The 23,321-nt window shown below is 38.8% G+C and overlaps 1 protein-coding gene across 1 annotated transcript in view; it reads left to right on the plus strand.

Annotated features, from left to right (window-relative positions):
- Positions 1 to 23,321, plus strand: part of thada (THADA armadillo repeat containing) — a 97,651-nt gene that overhangs the window by 14,608 nt on the left and 59,722 nt on the right. The window contains 11 exon segments of the mRNA XM_046871807.1: positions 6 to 214; positions 216 to 229; positions 605 to 740; positions 931 to 1,067; positions 2,307 to 2,438; positions 2,693 to 2,838; positions 10,326 to 10,435; positions 17,115 to 17,247; positions 19,025 to 19,147; positions 19,244 to 19,366; positions 21,716 to 21,807. Of these exon segments, the coding sequence (XP_046727763.1) occupies positions 6 to 214; positions 216 to 229; positions 605 to 740; positions 931 to 1,067; positions 2,307 to 2,438; positions 2,693 to 2,838; positions 10,326 to 10,435; positions 17,115 to 17,247; positions 19,025 to 19,147; positions 19,244 to 19,366; positions 21,716 to 21,807 (1,355 nt within the window).

Raw genomic sequence — 23,321 nt, forward strand, 5'->3', positions numbered from 1 at the left:
CTCAGGAGCCGGCTAGTCTGCAGTGTGTGCTCCAGGCTGCTCTGGACCTCAGCACCAGTACCAAGCCCTTCGACAGCATCACAGCTGCCCACTTGCTCAACCTGCTGCTACACCAGGAGGCTCTCCAGCAGGCGCTGCTCCATTGTGCCTGCGAGAAAAGTGTTCCTCTACAGCTACCAGACTTTATCCAGGCGTCCGAGGTCTCCATTTTAGAAAAACACACTAGCAGGTATACTAATGTCTTGCTGACCAACATTTATAAATTCAAGATGGAGGATTATTTTTTTGTCACAAACATAGTTATACACAGAATACAACTTGCAGTGAAATGTAAACCTTATCGGCTACTCAGAAACATGTCCGTTGTATAAAAGGTACTATAAATATATGAGAGAAAGGTAGTGGTTGTTAAAATAGTATAAATAATTGAGTCTGTAAAAAAAAAAAAAATAAGAAAAAAAAAAAGGGAAGTACAATCTTCATGTACATCAGAAGACAAATGTTGATACATGTCTTTTAATGTGCTACTTTATTTTGTTTTAACACCACATCATGCTTTAATGCTGGCTAATCTCTGAGCGTTTATGATTTTCCTGCGTTCCAGTGGTGCTGTTCCTGATGACGTGTTTGAAAGCTGAAGTTGCTCAGGCTGAGACTTCTTTGCTCGTCGCCGCTGCTTCCTGTCCCTTATACGGCAGAGTTCACTGTATCACTGCAGCTCTTCAGCAACTCAACACTGGGTAGAACTGCACATTTTATTTAGCCACAGGCATTCATGATGCAATTTTTAAATCATTGCAATCATTGTCAATTCCATGATATACTCTATATATATTTTATTAGAGACTAAATAGTTTTCTCTTATCATTGAAATATCTGTGTGTGTGTGTGTGTGTGTGTGTGTGTGTGTGTGTGTGTGTGTGTGTATAGATCTCTCCAAATGCAAGCTAATTGGAGTCAGGTTGTGGCAGACCTCATGGCTCTGTGCTACAGGATGTCCGATGTGGTTTCGCCCGTTGTCCAGAGCTCCTCCCCCGAGGGTCTTATCCCTATGGACACTGACACTGGTTAGTATTTCAGAGGTTAAATTGCTGTAAAGGCACCAAAAGCACCAAAGCTTATTGCCTCCCTTACCGTTTCCAGAGACTTCATATTCCGATGTCATAATTATTAATAATCTAATGTTGAGGTGGCAGAGTGCAATTATTACACTGCCAAGTATATTCTGGAATACCATGCAGCTCCATGATGCAGTTGTGCTGATTAAGGGTAAAGACTCGACTTGGGTAGTTAATAATTTATGGGATGGCATGCTTGATGGCATGTAACACTAGTCCCTAGGGTTGTGTATTGGCAAGAATCTCGCAATATGATACGTATCACAACACAGGGATTTCTTATTTTAAGAATAGGTTATAATTATATATATATCTTTAACCATAACACAGTAGGAACCGCTAACCCTTACCTTTTATACCCCACTTTCACACCTTAGTGCTATCAAGTGTATTGCAATACATGAACACAATTAGTATCATTTGACCCATCATGGTAATCTTTAAGTTTTTTTTTTAAACATACGCACATAGTCCTTAAAGACACCTAATATGTAGTGGGATTGATGATTGCATTATATTATTAGTATTACCATAAGTATTAAGCGAGTAGTAGAAGCATGATCTGAGCGCTAACTAGTGTTTTACAAAAACAATGATCTAAGGTAGGCAAGAAAATAAAGAATAAGAAAGACTATTATTTCTTTAATAAAGATAGCGAATGCAGTCAGGCAATGCAAGACAGTCATGTTAAGCACTCTCAAGCATATAAGTTCTTTAAGCCAGAAATTAAACTTTGTTTGGTTGTTATGAGTTTCTATCAAAAAGTTTAGAGACTAGCGCACCACAGATCCAGTCACTTTCGCCGAATGTCTTACCTCAGACGCCTTAAAACGTAGCAGTAGAACTGACTATTAACGCTCTGGCCCATGGAGACGAATTCTCAATGAGCAGCAGTGTTGTTCAGCTGGGAATGATCCCTTGCTTTGTCCATGGTTCGACAAATTTATTAGTCAGGCCACTAATGAAGCCCTCCAGCATATTCCAGTTAGCTTTTCTAATACTCCATTAGACTCATTTAAACTAATGTTATTGTACATTCTAATAAAATATACATCATCCAAAGTCTAGGAAATGTCATCAAAATCAATTAATCCAAAATATGAGGATGTAATTATAGTATAATGAATATTTATTGTAAATGTATTTTTATCTACACACTAAATATGTTTTTTTCCCCTTCTTGCAAAGAACCATCATCTGGTCTGCAGAAGATCCTCCAGGAAATCCAACCACGAGACACTAACGACTTCTTCACTAGCGCCCGAGAACTGGACGCCAGCTCTGAAGAGCAGCTACGCACGCCTCAGGCTACGAATGAGGGTAAAAATATAATTAATACTGATAATGCCAATGTTCCTGAGATGGGTCAAAAGACTGTACACATATAAAAACTAAGCAATAGCATCATTACCAGAAGCTGGTGTTACTTTTTTGTTGGCTGCAGTACTTGATTTGTCCTTTAGAGGTCAGTGTGTCATTAGACATAAGTTTGAGTTGGAATATTGCAAAATTCTACAAAAAAAAAAGTCATGAACATTGTTTGTGTTTTGTTGTTTTATCCTGTAATTTTACAGGATCTGAAATGTATCGGGTCACTGCTCAGATGGTACTAGTGTGCTGCTGGAGAAGTATGAAAGAGGTGTCCATGTTGCTGGGGGAACTGTGTCAAAGCATGCCTCTACACACACACACAAACAAAGGCCTGATCACTGAAGAACAGGTCAGTAAACCACACACATCTGGTAATTATATGTAATTATATAAGAATAGTGCCATATTTTAAGCAAATACTATTTCTAAGAACCTTATCTTTTAGGAGCTTGTTGCTCCTGCTAAGGGCTAAAAAGACTCAATCCCCTTAGTCTCCCAAAGACAGTAAAAATAAAAAATATATATATTTTTAATTTTTGTAGGAGGTGATAGTCTAATGTGTTGTCTGGTTATTCCAAATAAAAATATTATCCCAGATCATGTTAACCCAATTGAAATTGTAAGTTATTCATTATTTATTTGTACCCAATTGATCTTCGAATTGATAGAATTCATGTGGAATATGGCCATGGTTATAATTAATGTAAGCAAGCAAAAATATTTGTACTGAATATTCATCAGTTTTGCAAATTAATATGCACCGATAGTTGATTGCTGGAAAAATACCTACTGGTAGTTTTTCCGGGTACCGTTATGCAGTACGAGAGCATCCTCTAGAGGCAAATCACTGACACCACAGCCTGTTTATTTGAAGTGTCATCTTTCTATTCATTTTGGATGTACTGTACCTATTTTTATTTATTTAGAGTGTTACTTTTTGTTTCAGTTTGAATGCATGACTTTTATTTTTGTCACTATTTATTAATCTAATTAATATATGTTTATTTTATTTTTTATTTAGCACATTTTCATGATTCAGTACTGTTTTTCTTTTTTTTTCTTTTTTGTAATACAGTATAGTAGTATTTTTTATAGAGTGGAATGGATTTGTTTCATCCATTATTTATCAGTTGATTATTTAGCAGTTGATTAATCAGTCATTGGCAGGTACAATCCAACCTAGCTATTGTTATTGGTAAAATCCACTAGACCTATACACAAGAGGACAGACTTTTTTTTGGTTAGAATGAAAAAGAACCAGCTTTTATGTTTTACCATGTTTGGTATTCAGAGACAACCCAGCATGAATACTTTTGGGGAACTAAGAAAACAGTTGAAGAAAGATTGACAGCTGCATTTTTTTATTTTCTTGGGGTTTTGTACATGTGAGAGGGTGTGTGTGTACAAAAATAGTTCCACATCATTCTTTATTTGTCACACTTGAGCCTGTTATATAACGCACTGCTCAGCTACTCTAATAGTTTCATTATTAGATAGTAAATATATAAATATTTGGACACCACAAAGTTATAGTTATTTTAGCTGTCTACAATGGAGTATTTGGCTTGAGGGTATTGTTCACAAATCGAGTGAACAATGTAGGAATTTTAGCACTTTGTATTATGTGTCCCACCTTTTTTGAAGGACCGAAAGTTTGACAAAATAACATAATGATGCAGCTGTCTTTAATTCTTTACCTTTTTTTCCTCCTGTTGTGTTTATTTTGTTTGTAGCAATTGAAAAGTATCCTCTGCTGGATACAGGTCAGGTGATTTACTTGGCCACTGTGGAACATTCCACTTCTTTTACTTAAAAAAAAAAATGCTCTTGCGCTGCTTTCGAGGAATTCATCCTGTTGCTTTTGTTAGCAGTCATAAATGCAAGAAAACCAGTTCCCATGCTGTAAGATTAGGTGGTCTGCTTCAGGTCATGAACAGCTCCTTTCCTTTGTATACTTTTCTCTTCCTATCATACTGGTCCAAGTTGATTGTTGTCTCATTTGTCCATAGGATGCTGTTCTAGAACTATACTTTTACTATAAATCTTTGGAAAACTCTAATGTGATCTTCTTGTTTATGATGTTTATCACTTGTTTATCCTGTGGCAAACCCTTTAAATCTTCTCTTGACTTTAACACAGCTATGACTAACTCCAGGAGGGTGAACTAGCCAACTGTTGTGAAGGGTTTATCTTCACCGGGCAAAAAAATATCATCCGTCAGCTTCTGGGCATTTTGGTGGTCCTAAACTCAGCAGAGCATTTTTTTTCTCTGTATAAAATGTACCAAATGGTTGATTTGGCCACATTTAATGTTTTTGCTATCCTTTTGATGGGTTTGTTTTGGAATTTTAAGACTAATAATGGCTTGCTTTATTGGCACCGTTGGCTCTTTGGGTTTGCAATTGAGAATTAATAGCAACAGAATGCCAACGATACACTTTGACTCAACTGTAGACTTTTTCATCTGCTTACTTGTGAAATGGCGATCACACATCAGGCCATGGAACTCGACACCCATCTCCAAGCGGACACATTCACAGGGTGACTCAAATCGTAATTTAATTAACACGTATTGCTGTTAATTGTTCTTACAAATATTTAGAATGAACAAATAAGATTTAGATTTGTTTATTTGCTTTGAGGTGTGAATGAATAGTTGTCCAATTATTTAGGTCCATCAAAAATGTCGAGACCTTCGGAAAAAAAGTGCTGCAAATACTTTTAGTGTACGCGCAGTTCCAGCCGTGCTTTGTGCATACGCAACGTTTATAAATAAGACCCCAGAGCGGTCCAGATTTTAGCGGTAAGTAATAGTAATTAGTAATAATGGTCCGTGGGGGAATAAGTAATTAGTAATAATGGTCAGTGCTCCATGTGTAGTTAAATGGAGTAAATGAAGCATCTAGGCAAATAATTTGCCTCAATGCTTTTTTGTATTCAAATTACTCGAGTTACTTGAGGAATCCTTTACAGCCCTACTCTGGAATTTTTGATAAATACAGACCCTGAATTATGTACCAGCCACAAGTGTTTTCTGTCTGTGGCGGTGTAAAGCCTTTAGAGACCCCCTGCTGCGCCCGCCTTCAATTAACATCCGCCCTCATTAGCACAGGGCTTTATTTGAACCTGTCCCGCTGTTTAACGACTGCCTGCATTTTTTTCCAAATGGATTTCCCCCTCTGGCAGAACCCAGCCACTTCATACACAAATCATATTCATGCTCTATGAGACTTGAGAAAGTGGCAGTGGGTAGTCATGCATTCTCATGACCATGAAATAAACATGCTTGACATCAATAGTACATTGGGTGACGAGTTGCTGTACTGTACACTTGGCTATTAGAGCTGGGGATTTGTTTACGCGATGCATTCAGTTTATTAGTGAGGAAAATGAAGGGTGAGGGATGCTCATGCTCATTTTTTTAATCTCGCTCGTCATTTGGAAATAATGACCCCGGGTTTTAATATGAACCGCTTCCTGAATTATGACACATCTTGAGGTTCTGGATGCAAGCACAGCACCTTCTTGGATTGCTTGAACGGGCCAATTTGCAATCCCTTTTAACATATGACTCAGGTTTAACTGTCTTAGCAGTCGGCTTTCCACGGCCTTCTCAACAAAGAACAAATCATCCACTGGATCTCTGAACCGCTGAAATTCTAGAGAAAGGATTGTCTGGCATTTCCTCATCCAAGTTTCCTAGCTCGGAAGGTCTGCTTCAGTTTAATTTAATGCGCCTCAACAGAAAGATGACTGCCGGAGTGATTTGACCGCTGCTGTCTATATTCAGCTCGCTGTCCAATTTCGGCAGCTCAAAGAGAGAGAGCCGTCAATTCGATTCCTCCGATGAATGTCATCCTTTATTCTTCTGCTTGAGTTTTCCGTGTGTTTTCTTCCTGATCGACTGGCCAGACGTGCAAAAAGCACTGGCACATAAATGGAGCCAATGGAACTGTTAATATTTATGTGACTGTTTTATAACTGGAATTATAAGAACCCTATTTCCAGATATCTTCTATCAGTTTAGTGTTCTCATGAATATTTTTTTTCATTTCTAATTATTTGCACATTTCAAATGAGCTGTTTATAAACTTAACCCAGGGTGGGCAAATCACTTAGACAAGCAGAATTCATATCTATTGGCTTTTATTTCCCATTGGGCGAATCCCTGGGAAAATGGGAGAATTGAAGGAAAGAAAATTACAAAAATAACTTCTCTTGTTTGCAAAACAAAAGTTTCTGTTTGGTCTCTAGATTTTTTTTTTTCCCCTCATGTGCTTTGGTACTTTAAACTCATGTTTGAGTATGATCTCATATCCGCACCCACCGATTTGATTTGGCTCCTGCGGAATTTGCCCTCTTCCCGAAGATGACGTTCCAGCTGGAAGATCCCCATTGTGGAGGTTCAGCAACAGTGGACAGGAATGTTCCAGAAGGAGCGGTTCCGAAGAAGGACGTGAAGTGTCAGGAACGCTGGAATCGCTGTATTGTGTGGAAAGGGACTACTTTTTGATACCGCCTTGTATTTGTGGCCCAATATTGGCATAGCAGGAAACACAATTCCTGTCACAATGTAGCTAACACTAGGGCTGTAAGAAAATATCGCTACACTTGAGTATACTGGCGATACTGTAACGATTCTCAAAAACCCTGACCGCTCGATAGATAGCAGTCTTCTAATCATTGAACTTATGCTAGCTCTTCCAGTCACTGTTTAAGGGCGTGCCATTAATGTTAGTGTTAATATCTTTTATAGAAGTAATAATAGTCTTTCTTATATTTTTATTTTCTTGCCTCCCTAGGATTGTAGCTTTTAGATGTAAAAACACTAGTTAGCACTCAGATCATGCTTCTTCTACTCGCCTAATTCTAATGGCAATACTAATAATATAATACAATTATTATTATCATCATCATCATCAATCCCACTTCATACTTCATGTCTTTAATGACTGCTTATGTTTAAAAAAATATAGTTTTTAATGTAACTATGTTACAGTAGATCCAATGGTAATAACTGTGGTCATGTATTACAATACACTTGATGGCTTTCAGGTGTGATATAAGAAAGGCTGTCACAGCTTAGCTAACTAGCTAACACTGATTTTAATTCGTTTCCCAGTTTTCGGTGACCGATCTTGTGTTTTTTAACAAACTCTAAAAAACGAACGCTAGCTAAATTGACGTGTGTATTAAATAGAAGGCAGCAGGAGAAAATATTTTTTTAATTACTTATGCTGATGCAGTGCACATGCATGCCTGATTCTGATTTGAGAATGAATCAGATTTAGAAATGTACGGGGTTTCATTGAAATGAATGAGACAACCGATTACATCGTTTTGTACTGACCGACTGTCAGTTCAGGTGTCCTTAATCTCATTTCATATTCGTACGGATTACCGGCAGATTATGCGCTTATTAAGCGTATCCATTGGTAATATTTGGGCTGTAATACACCACGTAGGCTTGGTGAATGACCTCATCGCTTCAGCAGATGGAGTGGAATCATTCGGTGATGTCAGTGCTGTGGTTACCATGGCGTTTCGACATGTTATGTAAAGGGGTGATTTAATGTTGTCGGCCCAATTCAAATGGATCGAGTGTATTTGTGTGTGCGGTGACACACGCCTGAACTGTACACTGCCTCGCGCCACTGGTGTCTTTTGCCAGGCCGCCCTTCTTTGGAAGGTCAGTAAAGTGCGTGTTTATAACAGTAAATTGACTCCTCTGAGGTCACGTGTGTGTGTGTGTGCTTGTGTGTGTGTATACGCTGTCAGTCTCCAGCGTCCTGTTATGGTCCTCGGTCACTGCAGCAACGAAGCAGATGTTTCCGTGCCGCCGAGGCGCCATGACAACTGCAAACAGTTAGTCACATCATGACTGTGTATAATTTTTCATTTTTCATCGGCTTTGAGAGGGAATGAGTAAATTAACCATGCGCTTAACCATTCGGCGATGCTCCCCTGCAATCCCGGTTCTGTGAGAAATGGCGCGTGGCACGGCTCTGACAAACCCATCACTTTGCCAGTTTCATTTCGGGTAGACCACCGGGTAGGAACCTCGCATGAACCTTATTTCCTTTACGCCGTGTTTTGGATCCAGAACATGCCCATTTGTTGTTGAAAACTGGCCTAATCTGGCGCTAAGTAAAAAGCATCTGTGCTGCTTCAATGGGGCTCATGTTAAGCATGAAAACAAAAACAAAAAAAAATCCTGATTCTCAAAATAAATAAAATCCAATTAAGAATCAAATTGGCTAAGCCAGAGGGTGCTTTTGGATTTGTATTTATTTTTTTATAATTTTTATTTTTTAAGTATTGTGTTGTTTTTTTTTTGTAAGGTTGGAGCTCTGTACTCTGTATTGGAGCTCGGTTTCTTAAATTTGGCTTCGCAAGCACACAACTTATATGACTAAAGATGGATGCTCAGTTTCTGGAACATGGGGCCACAGGGCTTGGTTGCATCTCCGAGCTGAAAGGTCTGGCTTTGACTCACTGACCCCAGCCAACCTCAGACCAAACCTCAACCTACAAATAATCTCCGTGAAGCCACTCCTATGCTGCCAACTCTATATGTTTGTCCCAGGCCTGTTTTTGACCCATTGTCGAGTTGACCTGCTGCTTTTCTCTTTATAAATTTTTGTTGCTTTTGGGTTCCTGTGAAGTTGCACGTTGTTTTTTTGAACAAGATTTATGTTTTTACTGTAACAAAAAAAAATGCTAGCTCAAGGCTTTGGAAAGGGTACGCTTCATGGAGCTCGCATTTTCGTTCTTTCCCTTTCAATCGCTACTTGAGGGGAGCTGAATAATCCCCTTAGGCCTGAGTCAATGCCATGAAAAATAACAAGCAAACAATGGCATTAGATGATTGGGTGCTAAATCTCATGGTGGCCAGATGCAGAAGAAAATCTGCGATTTCTGCTGCTGACCTTGACCATGCAATTAGGCAGCTGCGGAAAGGATTGAGAAATGTCTTTGTACGCGCGGAGTAAAAGGGAAAAAATATATATATATATAAAAAAAAAAAAACGAACAGCTGAACGAGCAAACAGGAAGCGTCAGACTAAATAAAGTCCCGTTGGAGCTGACTGAAGTGCTTTAACGGTTTTTTGGACGTAAATAGCCATTCCAGAAGCAGAGCAGACCATAGACTTTAACCACTATCAGGAGCGGCCTTATTTTACACTACGTTGCATGAGATGGCACGCTTTTCCACGTTTCACATCTACACTAAGGCAGTGTTTATGCTAAACTACTACATAGTATAGCATTTTGACTGTTTGAAGCTTGAGAATTTTCTAGCACTAAATCAGTTTTGTAAACAGTAAAATGTGCTTAAATGGATGTATAAGTTTATTCTGAAGGGATTTAAATGATGACTGTTACATTTAGAGGTCGAACGATATTTGATTGTTGGAACTATTGGCTATCGGCCGATTGTTTTTCCTACTATCGGTCTTCTGTCATTAGGAGAGCGGCCTCTAGAGGTGAATAAATGACACCACATGCTGTTTTTTTTTTTTTACACAAGCGACTGCGTGCTGCACAGAGAGTGCTATTATATTTATTATTTAGAATTGATAAATACTTCACTATATTTATTTAATATATTCATTTATTTCATTAAGCATATTTTCATGATTTACTACAGTTTTTTGTGTACTAAAATTCAGTACTATTTTTCATGTAGTGTTTTTTTTTTTTTAAACCAGCATCCTTTCAAAATCTGTTGATTTAATCGCTCATTGGCAAGAATGATCCAACCTACCTATAGGCATCGGTAGAATCCACTATCGGTCAACTTCTAATTACAATCTCCTGTGTATTTGCTTGCAGGTGGAGGGAGTAGGGCGATATTTCAGGGAGCAGCTGCTTCAGTCTCGGCACAGAGGAGCTTTCGAGCTGGCCTACGTGGGATTCGTTCGTCTGACCGACATGCTGTGCAGGTCAGATCAATGATCACGTTATGCAATCATGCAGACACAATATCAACTGGAACTTCCCTTACTCCAAGACCTCTTGTGAAACCTCCTTACACTCCTCTTACAGTAATGATTAACCTTCAGGCCGCAGTAGAAGTCAGGCCTCTGAAATCAGCACTACACATCACTCTCGCTTTCTCCAAGCTAACTTAATAAGGAATGCTTGAGCAGAACTTGCACTGTTGTCCTTGGCAGCTGGACACATACCTGACACACTCCCAAAGAAAAAGGGTTTACATTTGCAGAGCTGGGCTTTAGTGCAGGTTGGAATGAGCTCCGTATAGCGGTTAAGGAAATTAACTTCCTCGAGACGGCTGAAGAAGTGATGCCACCGGGACACAAGGGCGGCCTCTTGCACCTCTACATCTCATTAAAGTTTTGTCCTTTCTGGCCTTTTCATGTCTGCCCCCATATTTCATTCTCTATATTAGATTCGAAAATATTTTTTTTTCCTTCCACAGTTCATCCAGGCTATTTCCTGTTCTAGTTGATCTCTGCCTTTCTGCACAACACCATAAGCGATGCGTGAATGAGACTGAAGCAAACCGCATATCTTCGTCTGATACGTGTCCCCCCTCAGGTTACATCATTGTGAACTATTGCATTATGGAATGCTTTGACTTCCTCACGGAAACGTGATTTTATTGTGTCACGTGTTTAGAGGTTGAGCGATACAGGTTTTTTTTTCAGGCCGATGCCGATATTTAGAAATCATGGCAGCGGATGGCTGCTTTTTTTTTTTTTGCCCAATTTCCTTATTTTTCTCCTTTCATTTCATAAAATCTCACAGTTAATTAATGATGTAATACAAAAAATTGCTTAATTCCAGTCAGTGCACTTGTTAGCAGGATTTGGTTTCCAAGCCTGCCTGTAACCTCAACTACAGCTGATTGAAGGCTCACTAACAATACAGTTCTAAAATGTTATTCTAATTCTCTCTCCATAAGCATCATATTTAACCAGTGAAAAAGATAAGGCTAGATTAAAGAACGAAAGATAAAAACTTAAAACACAGGACGCAGCAAGTTGACGGTCGGCCGTCAGGGAATGTCGGAGGGTTTTTAAAAATTGGTCTGCTTTAGTTGTTTTCCACACCTTTGTCTCGAGTTTGACCGTGTCATCTGTTTTTCGGCTGATTTTGCATGTCGAACCAGAGGCGAAATAGTCAGGACAGTGAACACGCATGTCATTCTTGCTCTTGTTTTTGAAACAGCAAATATGATTGAAAAAGCTACCATTATCCTTATCCTTTAGTAATGATTGCGGCAGGTGTAAACACTGCTTGCTTTAGTTTTAATTTTCAGTTTTAGCTCTTCGGGTTTCCCTGTTTGGACGCCGAATACTGACTACCGCCATCTGCTGGTATTGTAGATTTAGGTTCTCTCACGCAAGTGCAGAACGCATGGTTTTTTCAGATTAATAAAACAAAAAATCGACCCAATCAATTGGTCGACCTCTAGATGTGATCACAGTTTTTAATCCTCCTGCTAATGAGAATGAGTTTTCGAGCTTTTAGTTGCATGCATGGTAAGGAGAGTTTGGCGCTGTTGACTGAAAGGTGATACTGTGTGTGGAGTGAGCGTCTTGGTGAACCGCCTTATGAAGTGTTGATTGCAGGGTTTTTAACGACTGCTTTCTGGAGGTAGTCGTGCTGTCTTGGGTGGTATATTTTTGTGTGTGTGTGTGTGTGTGTGTGTATATGAGTGTGCTGCGGTTAGTGTGGCTGGGTTGTTTGATCTGGACTGCTTGGTCCAGTGTTCATAGTATAATAGCAGGACATTTTATAACAAGAGGCCTGCATTCCTTACTGCTGTCTCTGCCTGTGTATCAGACCTTAGTCACTGGGCATGTGTGCTTGTGTGTGTACTTTTCAAGAAGTATGATATTTCATATGTTAATAGTGTATGAACAAATATTCCAATCTAAATATTTAGATTGTGTATTAAGATGGAGATTAATGTATTACAATGCAGTCAAGTGTAGATGGTTCAAATCTTTAGGCTACATTGTTCCATCAAATTCATCCCTCTTGATCATACAACTTGGGACAGAGCTGAAGTATTTGCTAGTCATGAATTTTATTGCACTTATTAATGTGACTGTTTAAGTCATTCTCCTGGGTCAGCAGCTTGGGCATGAACTTGGCAGAAGGGCTGAAATGAATTCTCAAGTAACTCGAATAATTTGAATACAAATTACTCCACTTAGTTCATTTAACTACACACGGAACACTGTGTTTCCCTACAGACCATTGTTTCTGATGCACCACCTGCTAAGACTATGGAAGCCCATTTACGCCACATAGGAAAAATATGACAAAGTTTATATTTAAAAGTTCATTTGAAACTAAAACATAAAGAACCACTGTACAATGCTTTTACCTTTTTTTAAAGTCATATGAAATACATTTTTATATTTTCATTTATGATTTTTTGTATTTAAATATTTGTTTTAGCATTTTGATATAATATAGCAATTAAATGGGTTTAGTTTTCACAGATATTCTTGAATGCAATTTTAGTAAAAAAAAATGTAAATGTTTCTAAAAAGGAACTAAATTACTTCTTCATTTGAAGAGACCCGTCGTAATTTCTCTTGTATATTATTCTCTTGTATATTATTGTATATTATATGTTACAAAACTAGTCTTGAAACTTTTTCTTAGATGCACTATAAACTCTAATGAAAAGAAAAAGGTTTGCCACAAGAGGTCGACCGATTGGATTGTACTTGCAAATTACCGATTAATCGACCGTTCTCAATAAAAAAAAAAAAACACTCCTTGTAAAATATCAAACTTTATTCGAAAAATAAAAAGTACTGAATCATGAAAATGTGCTAAATGAAATAAATATGCATATATTAATGATATTATATAAATAATAAAAAATAATATAGCCCTCTCCGTGCAGTGAGCGGTTTTACTTGTAAAAATAATTAGCACGCAGTGTCAGTGATTCGCCTCTAGAGGCCACTCTCGTAATGACAGCGGAACGAAAGCCACTCCAGCACCGGAAGCAACCCAAAAAAACAAACAAACAAAAAAATAAACCAGTATGGATTTTTGCTGATCATTCCAGCAGTCAACTATTAGTGCCGATTAATTGGCAAATATCAATGAATCGGTCGACCTCTAGCCACAATGTCATCATGGATTCAAGACTGAATATGCAGTCACCTTCCCTGAGGCTTTGTGCATCAAAGGGATTGTTCGATAACTAATATAATGCCCAAGCTATCGCTGATTGATTTCAGGTCCTATATTTTGCATATATTTTCTTCAACTCCTCTAAAATGAACCGGATAGTGTTAGCATGCTAACCAAAAATGGTCAGCGCAAGATAAAAAGACACAGTGCAGGCAAATAGCAGAAAAGCTGAAAAGTCTTTCACAGCTTCCTGTTTTGTTTGTTTTTTACTTTTAAGCTCGTGCCAAACGAGGAGCGGTCAAAATTCGTTCATGACGAAAATATTTGGTAATGATCATGTTTTACTGTAACTTAAATGCCACGTGATGCATGAGTTCCACTTTCCTTCCATCGTTCTGATTTCTGGCGTAACACTAACTCTAAATTACAATTGCATGGTTGTCGTGGTGATTCTCTTTTCTTTTCTTTTTGTCTTTATGGAAGTAGCGAAGCAGAAGTGAAGCGGTTCACTGGGTTTAGTTTTCAGGCTGGGGCTTTACACAACACATGATGTGGTTTTAGGAACATCACACGATCATCTGTGTATCGTTTGTGCATTGTGAAGGTTAAAAGCAACATCCGCTAAAAAGCACGTTCGAGCCAGACATCCCTTTAAGGAAGGTTTCCAAGTCGACCTGTTCAGTGTTTACTGATTGCCTCGGGTCACTCTTTCGTCACTGTGCAGCAGCGTGGAGCTTTTACACACACACACACACACACACACACACAGATGAACTCTTTTGGTTGTTGCTGTTTAGAAAGCTGTCTAGCCTAGCATGTGATTATCTATAGTTTGTTTTTTCTTATTCTGCCTTTGTGTATAGTTATAGTGGTTTTAAGACAAAAATATTTTTTTAGGTGTATGACCTCATTGTCATCAGATTTATAATTATTATTTTTTTTGAATATCCCTTGCAGTTAATGACCAGATATTCGCTTCTGGTTGACCTGATATTTATTAGAAAAAAAGCTTTACTACGCATTATGTATCAACCTTCCACTGCAATTTGTATGCGTGCACACTGAGTGATTTCATTTTTCACTAATTCTGAAAACCCTTACAATTTCCTATTATCCTCAGCTAAAATCTATAGTCTTTAATCGTTGGTTTGCTCACCCACAGCCGATAATGATGGCCGTTGCGATCATTTCAGCCGACTCCACAATATTGTGGCTTCTCCTATGATGAACGTCAAACCAAGAACCGTAAACAAAACGCTGCTTACTTGTCTGGTATTAATACAGCTACATCATTAATTATTGTACTATACAGATATACCTCCATTTGTGGGGTTTTTTTTTTTTTTTTTTTTGCATTTTACGTAAGATATTGTTAGTAATAATAAGGAAAAATACAGTTAGAAACGTATGTGGGTCAGCAAAAAATATTAAAAAACAAATTTTAAAAAGCATCAAAGAACAATAAAATACTGCAAAATAGAAGAAAAAAGGTTTTGTCTATAACCTGCACACTTATATTACTTTATTTAAAAGGCATTTAATAACATACTTTTGCAAATGTTCTCTTATTTACAGTATATGACGTTCGGTTCCCATAGTCAGTGGCAGTGTGTTGGAACTTGTGTTTGCTTCTGTGTTCTTCACAGTGTTTGTTTGAATTGGATTTTTGACTTATTAATATTTGACTTATTTATTTTGAAGAACTTATTAGCTTTGAGGAAAGTTTGTACTGACAGTGGAACTAAGTGCTGAGGCTACTAAGCGTAATGCTGTAGCATTGGATGACTATGCAGGTGAACTGGTAGCTCAGTAGTTAAGGCTCTGGTTTACTGATTGGAAGGTTGGTGATTCAAGCCACTCTTGGGGCCCTTAAGCAAGGCCCTTAACCCTCTGTGCTTTCGGGGCGCTGTATCATGGCTGACTGCACTCTGACCCCAGCTTCCAAACATCGCTGGGATATGTGAATAAAGAATTTCCCTGTGCTGACAAGTACATGTGACTAGTATAAAGCACCCTGAAGTGTCCTGAAAATAGTAAAAATGTATGAATTGTATCCATTGCTCGTGCCTTTGGTCCGAGTCGCATGACCGTATCGACAATTGCTCATAATAAAGCACGGATTTTAGCTAGCGTCAAAGATGATGCTCCAGTTTTAAAAGATCTACAAAGAAATAGAACATTGAAATGTATACATTTATTGAAAATAAAGCAAAGCATTTGGACTATCGACTCAGTAATTGTATTCCGGATGTTATGTGGTTGCTTATAGAGGTTTATGTGGTGTCTATGACGTTTTTTTTTTAAAAAGGGTTTATTCGTGAGTAAAAATTTATAGTGTTTCTGTAAAAAAATTTTTTTATTTTACTTCACAGTAAAGCTGTGTCCTGGTCAGAACTGCACTGTTCTTCACTCTGCCTCTATGTTTTTGGTAATAATTGTACTGGCTATGACCTTTTTAGTTTTTTAATGTAGTACTAGAGTTCTGGAAGAACGTTATTTTTTTTCCATTTCACTGTGTGCTGTAACAGCTGTATATGGTCAAAATGACAATACAGCCACCTGACTTGATTAATCATACTCTTCTTTTGCTGTCCAGGGTGCAGAAAAACACTTTTGCTCTTGCTTGTCAATCTGATCTGGGACACACATGACCACATAATATGTAGTTAGCACTGTGCACTCATTTAAATGTGTTTAGGATCAAGGTCTTGGACTCCTGGGGTCATGAATGACTGAGGCATTATCATGATACAAGCACTCCAGACTCAGGAGATTAGTTTTTTTTTAATATATGGTTGTTGTTTTGTCTGTTTTGTCTTTTTGTCCCAACCTGCACATGCTGGTGTCTACATCAGTGTGAATTCCCCCCGCCCCCACCACCACCCCTTGGACATGGACACACTGTAGGTCATAAAAAAAACCTCGAATACTGATTTGAATATCTATATACATTCTTTCTGAAGTGGATCGTTGATCATCTTGGGCTGATTTGATAGCTGGCACTCAGTGGGATTTAGAGAGGTTTGATAGTTTTGTGGTATTTATTTTTTTATTATTATTATTCCAAGCCCTTATTACCTCTGCCAGGAGGTTAGGATTTGTTGATCCCCAAAGCAGAAATGTTTTGCAGAAAACCATAGGCGATGATGGATTTGTCATCTCAGTCTTGGGGAGGTGAACCTCTTGAAAAGCTGTGTACATACATATGTAAACCCAAGAATATAGGAACTTATTATGTTTCACATGGAAGATTTCCCTGGATGCCTTTGCAAGTGGCTCAACTTGTGCCAAACCAAGAAATCTATGCTTCTGCATGACTTGCAAACTTAAATTTTTACATGCCAATGAGTAGACTAAGAAAGATAAGGATTCAAAATATCCTGAGGTATTTGTGCCTTATTAAAAAAAAGTGTACTACAACTGATGGGTTTGATTATAACATTTTTATTGGAATGGATATTTGGAAGGTTTAATACATTGGTGTTTGTTTTTTAGGAGTGGAAGCACCATTTTACAACAACTCCCAGCCCAGTGGCTAAAGGAGGTTCTAGAGGAGGTGAAGTGTAGCGACCCTTCCTCTAAACTATGTGCCACTCGCCGCAGTGCTGGAATTCCCTTCTTCATCCAGGTAACCATTACTTCATCATGTTATGAGTACAAGGTGGTATCAAAAAGTTTAATGGTGCTAACTGGTGCTATTCTGACCATGTGTGTTACCAAGTCTGCATTTTGATCATGGACAGCAAGCTAGAACAAAGTGCAAACGTAAAACTGGGCAAATCTGCCACAGAGACATGACATCCGTTTGACAAACTCTTGGTTTGAGTGGCACGCGCACTTCAAAACGAAAGAACAACACTGAAGGACGAGCAAAGATCAGAAGACCTTCAACAAGCTTAACCGGTGAAAATGTCGAAACCATTCAGCAACTTGTGCAGGGTGATCGTCGGAGAACGATCCACATGATCTCACTTCAGCACCCACTTCACTCTCTAGATTTGGCTCCTGCGGACTACACCCTCTTCCCAAAGATGAAGATCCAGCTCATCGTTTTGCCACCATTGCAAAGATTCAGCGCAACTCGAAGAAGTTGCTTGGCACGCTTCGAAAAGAAGACTTACAGGAAACATTCCAGAAGTGGCAGGAATTCTGGGAGCTCTGTATTTTTTGTGCAAGGGGACTATTTTGAAGGTGATAGTGTGTAAATGGTACACTCTTGTAAAAAAGAGTTAGACTTGAAACTTTGATGCCACCTCATGTTAAGAGCGACTATTTAACAATTTACCCTGAACTGCATAAACATTTGCCTTCATGCTAAACTTAATCACTGTCTTGGTTTCTTTCAAGCAGAAGCCCTTTGAGATGAGGGGAAATGAATAAACGTTGGATATCATCACTAGAGCTGGAGTAAGAGTTAGAATGCAGGAAAGCAAAAGGAAGGGGGTGGACGGATACATTTCAATACCTTGGCTGAAGCACGTGCGTTCCTGCGGCACGGTCCTGGAAAACGCAGGCTGACATGGAGGGGTCACACCCTGTGGCTTGTTTTTTTTTTTTTCTTTTTTTTCCCCTATGTCTCACAATTCTACGCTTGGTCATGCTTACTCGTTTCCTCATTTCTCTTCAGAGACTTTTGAAGGCAATTTTCTTTCCATGACAGGATTATGGAACTCGTGAAACTCTCAGCTTCCCTCCCTACACTAATGAGCTGCGAACTCCGAAGGCACAGTAGGGTGGGGTGATAATGGGGCTATTAATGAAAACATGAGGCCAAGGGGAATGAGAGCTGAACCACGATCATCATCGCACTCTAGGTTATCCGGACACCCGTTGTGACAAAATATTTTGGAAGGACTCCCGTGGAAACAGCACATTTGTCACTGGTCACTGTAACTGATACACCAAATGAGCAAAAATATTGGGACACTTGCCTTTTCCAGCCATTTGATGTTCTTCCCCAAACTGTAACCACAAAGTTTCAGGCACACAATTGTATAGGATGTTTTTGGATTCGATAGCATTACATTTTCTCTTCACTTGAACTTGGAGACCCAAACCTGTTCCAGCATGACAATGCCTCTCTGCACAAAAAAAGCTCCTTGAAGATCTGGTTTAAAAAAATCATGAATGGTCTGCTATAGAGCTCTGACCTCAAACCTGTTAAACGCCTTTGGGATGAATGTAGACGTCATCAGTACCTGACTTTACCAACACCCGTGTGGACTATCTTTTTACAAGCACACTCCAAAATCTAGTAGAACATCTTCCCAGAAGAGTGGAGCAAATAGGGAATAAATGTGGAATGGCATGTTCAAAAAGGCACATACGGCCAAGCAAACTTTGTCCATGTAGTGTACGTATTGTAATGTTCAATATCTTTAGCATTAACATTATTGTGTGTCTAGGCTTTGCTGTCCTCTGAGCCAAAATCGTCCAGCTGTAGCCTGCTGAAGATGACAATGAGAGAGTTGACTGCGCTGGCCATGCCGAGTCACGATGGCGCTACTGACCGCAGCACCGTCCCACAGGTTACACCCATCCACACTCGAATACAGAAAACAAAAAAAGCAAAAAAAAAAAGTGTCTATGCTTTCTAAACTGACAATTTGTGCCCATGTCACCAGGTCCATGCTTTGAATATTTTAAGGGCTCTATATCGGGACACACGTTTAGGAGAAAACATTGTGCCTTTCGTGGCAGAAGGCCTGCAGGCCGCAGTGCTTGGCTTCACCTCCCCCATCTGGGCTGTAAGTTGTTATTTTTTATCATCCTTGAACCCTATTGCATTGTTTTTTTCCCTCTTCCCCATCCATTAAGGTGGTCAGCATTGAATTCTACATATGAGCAGATATTTCATTCTAAAAGTTTACAGTCATACAGGATACATGCCAGCTCACATCTACTTTTATTGCATAAAGCTGAACGCTGAAGTAATTTTCGTTTGGCAACCACCCACCAAACACACAAACACTCATGAGCACACGCACACGCTTATATTTCTTCATGCTTTCCCTCACGTGCACTCGCTGTGTTAAATTGTAACTGATTTCCAGGCTCGCGTTAATCATTAAAGGCACAACGGGACAAGAGCTCTGTGTGCACACGCATACACACGTCAGCATAAACACACACACACACAAACAGCTGTGCACGCTTCCTTAGACATTTGGAACACCTTTACTTCTTCCCACCAGGGCAAGTTCCAGGTCACATTCCCGTATGTTTCAGTGTCTGTGTTCCTCTACCTATGTTTCTTCTCCTCTCTTTCGTGCACGTTCAATACTTTTTTTTTCCCCCCTCAGAGGTTTTACTATGATTGTATCTTGTTAAATAGGCTTCAGAGTTTTATTGCACTGGAGTGTGGAAAACCTGATCCATAATTTGATTTGACTTTGTTTTGTCTCTGTAGGTCCTAAAATAGCCTCCCGGCAGTCTTTGCGGTACGGGCTTGACAACATAACTAAGAGAATACTGTCCCAAACAGTGGAGCTCATATCGTGACCCAGATCTATGAGAAACTCCGGGGGTTTCTGTGTATAATGCAGCTCTTTTTGCAATAGATTCTCACGATAGTGATGCCAGGCGAGATTCAGGGTCATGCTTCTGATGTGGAGCAGTTCTTATGACTGCATCGTGGGGGCTTTGTGGTGAGCGGAAGAAATAAAAAAAAAAAAAAAAGGCCCGCTTGTTCTTCTGACTGCTTCATAGGCTTAGAGTATAGATATGGAAACCATCGAAGGCATGCGTTCTGACAGAGTTGCATGGCAGAGTGATTTCTGGTTAAAGCGCTGAGAATGGGGAAAGCGTATCTAGGTCGCCTCTGTTTCACCCCTTCCACAGGCCCCTCCCTCACCATATCACTTTGTCTTTGCACTTTATTGGCCTGATTACTTTATGCACTATATTAAGCTGGTGTAAATGTAAAAACCATGCTTAGTAATAGCTTAATATAGAGTATATATAAATGCATATATGTCAGGGGTGCTTACCTTTTTTCTGGCTTCTGAGCTACTTTTAAATCTCCGAAGTCAAAATTATCTGCCTAAATTAAATAATGCCTAATATATAGCCAATCCCTGATTTATGATGAAGATGCGATACAATGACACCACCAAAACTTGGTCATGGTCACAACAACTTAGACATGGTCTAGCCTCCCAGGAATCTTTAACAATGGTGATCTGTATGGGGAATCATTTAAATGAATGAAAATGTGTTAAAAATATAATAATTTAACAAATTACAGTACATAATTTGGCAAATTAACAATTCATACTATCATAATGTAATGAACTATACAGTAAATATCTATGTGGCAGTGGGCGTGTGCACGAGCGCCAGAGGGCGGAGCCGGACACACTCTCTTTCAATGTCTGGCAGCAGTGATAAAACATTTGGCTCTGAAACGCCAAAAACACAGACAGACAGTATTGTCCCTTGAGAGGATATACTAAAATGGTTGCTGAAATGTGAGGTTTTGTAAGATACTCTGTATACATTAGGGCTGTCAGTCGAATAAAATATTTAAACATGATTTTTATTTGTTCTAAATGAATGTGCATTTCTGTTTAATTTACATTAAAAAAATATAAATACATTTACCCTATTTTTACTTAGATATTAAAAAAATATATCAATTACAAAAAGTACTTTTTCAAATCAATAAACATTTAATGATGCACCAAAATCACCATGATTCTTCTTTTGGCACAATACAATTCTATACAGTTATGGTCACTACCTTACACTGATGCGTCAGCCAGGGTTGCATGGTCCGGACAGTAGCTGCTGGCTCAAGCAGAATTTCAAATGATCATCAGTTATGGTGAAACAGTATAATACAAATACGAATAATCTTTATTTAAGAGAGGAGTCACTTCGCTCTCTAGAGTTTTGCAATGGTAGTGTGGTGACCCGTGCGTTAGAAAAGGAGAGATTTCAGACTGGCCTCCCTGTACGTCAATCATGTGGCACATACCAAAGGGAGGATAGATGATAAACTAACATCTTAAATTGTTTTTAAATGGCACGTGACCTACACTATCGACGTATTGGTTACCACCTTGGTTAACTGTATTTTTAATTTTTTTCCCCAGGTGCGAAATTCCTCCACTCTCCTGTTCAGTACTCTGATCACACGGATATTTGGGGTGAAGAGAGGGAAAGATGAGCACTCCAAAAAGAATAAGTAGGTCGACACACAGTTTGTCCTCTATGCCTTAGTGCCCATAATGGCATACTGTGAATATTTTATTGTATATAAGATCAGATCTTTGAAGTTTATGTATGTCGATACCCAATGTCAGTTTTTACTGTAAACAGGTGGTAGCTTAGTGGTTAAGGTGTTGGACTTTGGATCCGAAACGTGTGAATTTAAATCCCAGCCATTCCAAGCTGCCACTCCTGGGCCCCTAAACAAGGCCTTTAACCCAATAGATGCTTAGTTGTGTGAATGAGATTAATGTAGGTCGCTGTCGATAAGGGCATCTACCAAATGCAATAAATGTAAATGGGAGCATGCTGGTCCTAAAATGCCGGTTGCCCTGGGGCAGCCTGAGCGACAATTATTTGTTGCATATTCATGCTTTTTTGACGCGTCGATAATAGACTAACAGCTCTCAATTTGTCTTGGGCCTGGTAGCTACAAGTTGTTTCACAATTTGGAGTGCCAGTTCATACTTAAGATGTTCATTGGGGTTGCGGGCCACCATTTGGTTTTGGTAGTGAGATGCCCATTTTAGCACGCACCTATAGACGTTTGTTGAGGGGAAAAAAGCCATAAGAATTAGAGCCTGATTAGTTTTATTCATCTTAAATGCTAACTTACTGAACATGAATCCAATGTAGGATCACAAAAATACTTGGGTCTGAATTGAAACGATCTTATATTTGAGTCCACATGGTCTTTTGTCATATTTGTTACAAGATAATCGTCATTGTATTTGTGTAAGATTGTATGGAAGTCCTTAGAAGCCATGCATTGTTTCTTTCTTGTTTTCTCGTTGTCACCACTTAATTTTCTCGTGATCTTGATATAACACTGTTTCCTTGTGATCAGTACATACTTTTTCTGTGTATTCGGCATAAGAGTATTTTCTAGAGGTAACATTATCGCAGCATCATTAATGATCGCATTCGCTTTCCCTTTGCTCAATCAGACTGAAATAGCTCTGTGTCTGTCAGTGACTGACAACTTACACAAATGTCCGACAGGCTGTCAGATGTGCAACTTTATTGAAGAAAACTATAGCAATCCTGAACGTTCATTGCCAGCTAACCTGAGGGACCAGGACACTGTCTCACTCAATACAAAGATAAAGTCCATATTCCATTTAAAATCTTTATGGAAATTTGATAGAGATATAGTTTACGCCATGATATAGACCTTTTCTCACGATACTATAATGAGATAACGGGTTTTTACGTCGAGATTACAAGAAAATTACGTCGTGATCATGAGAAAACAACATTTGTTATATACGATCACGAGAAAACTATATCATGATAACGACAAAACAACTTTTGTTATACAAGATCACGAGAAAATTCAGTCATGATAACGAGAAAACATTTGTTATGACGAGATCACGAGAAAAACAAGTCGTGATCATGATAAAACAAAAAAGGAAAAATGTTATAACGCATGGTCTCATGACTTCCATAATGTAATGTGAACTAAGGCTTTTAAAGTTCACCATTGGG

Source organism: Silurus meridionalis, chromosome 2 (genome assembly GCF_014805685.1).
Source record: "Silurus meridionalis isolate SWU-2019-XX chromosome 2, ASM1480568v1, whole genome shotgun sequence".
In the NCBI taxonomy this organism is placed as follows: Eukaryota; Metazoa; Chordata; class Actinopteri; order Siluriformes; family Siluridae; genus Silurus; species Silurus meridionalis.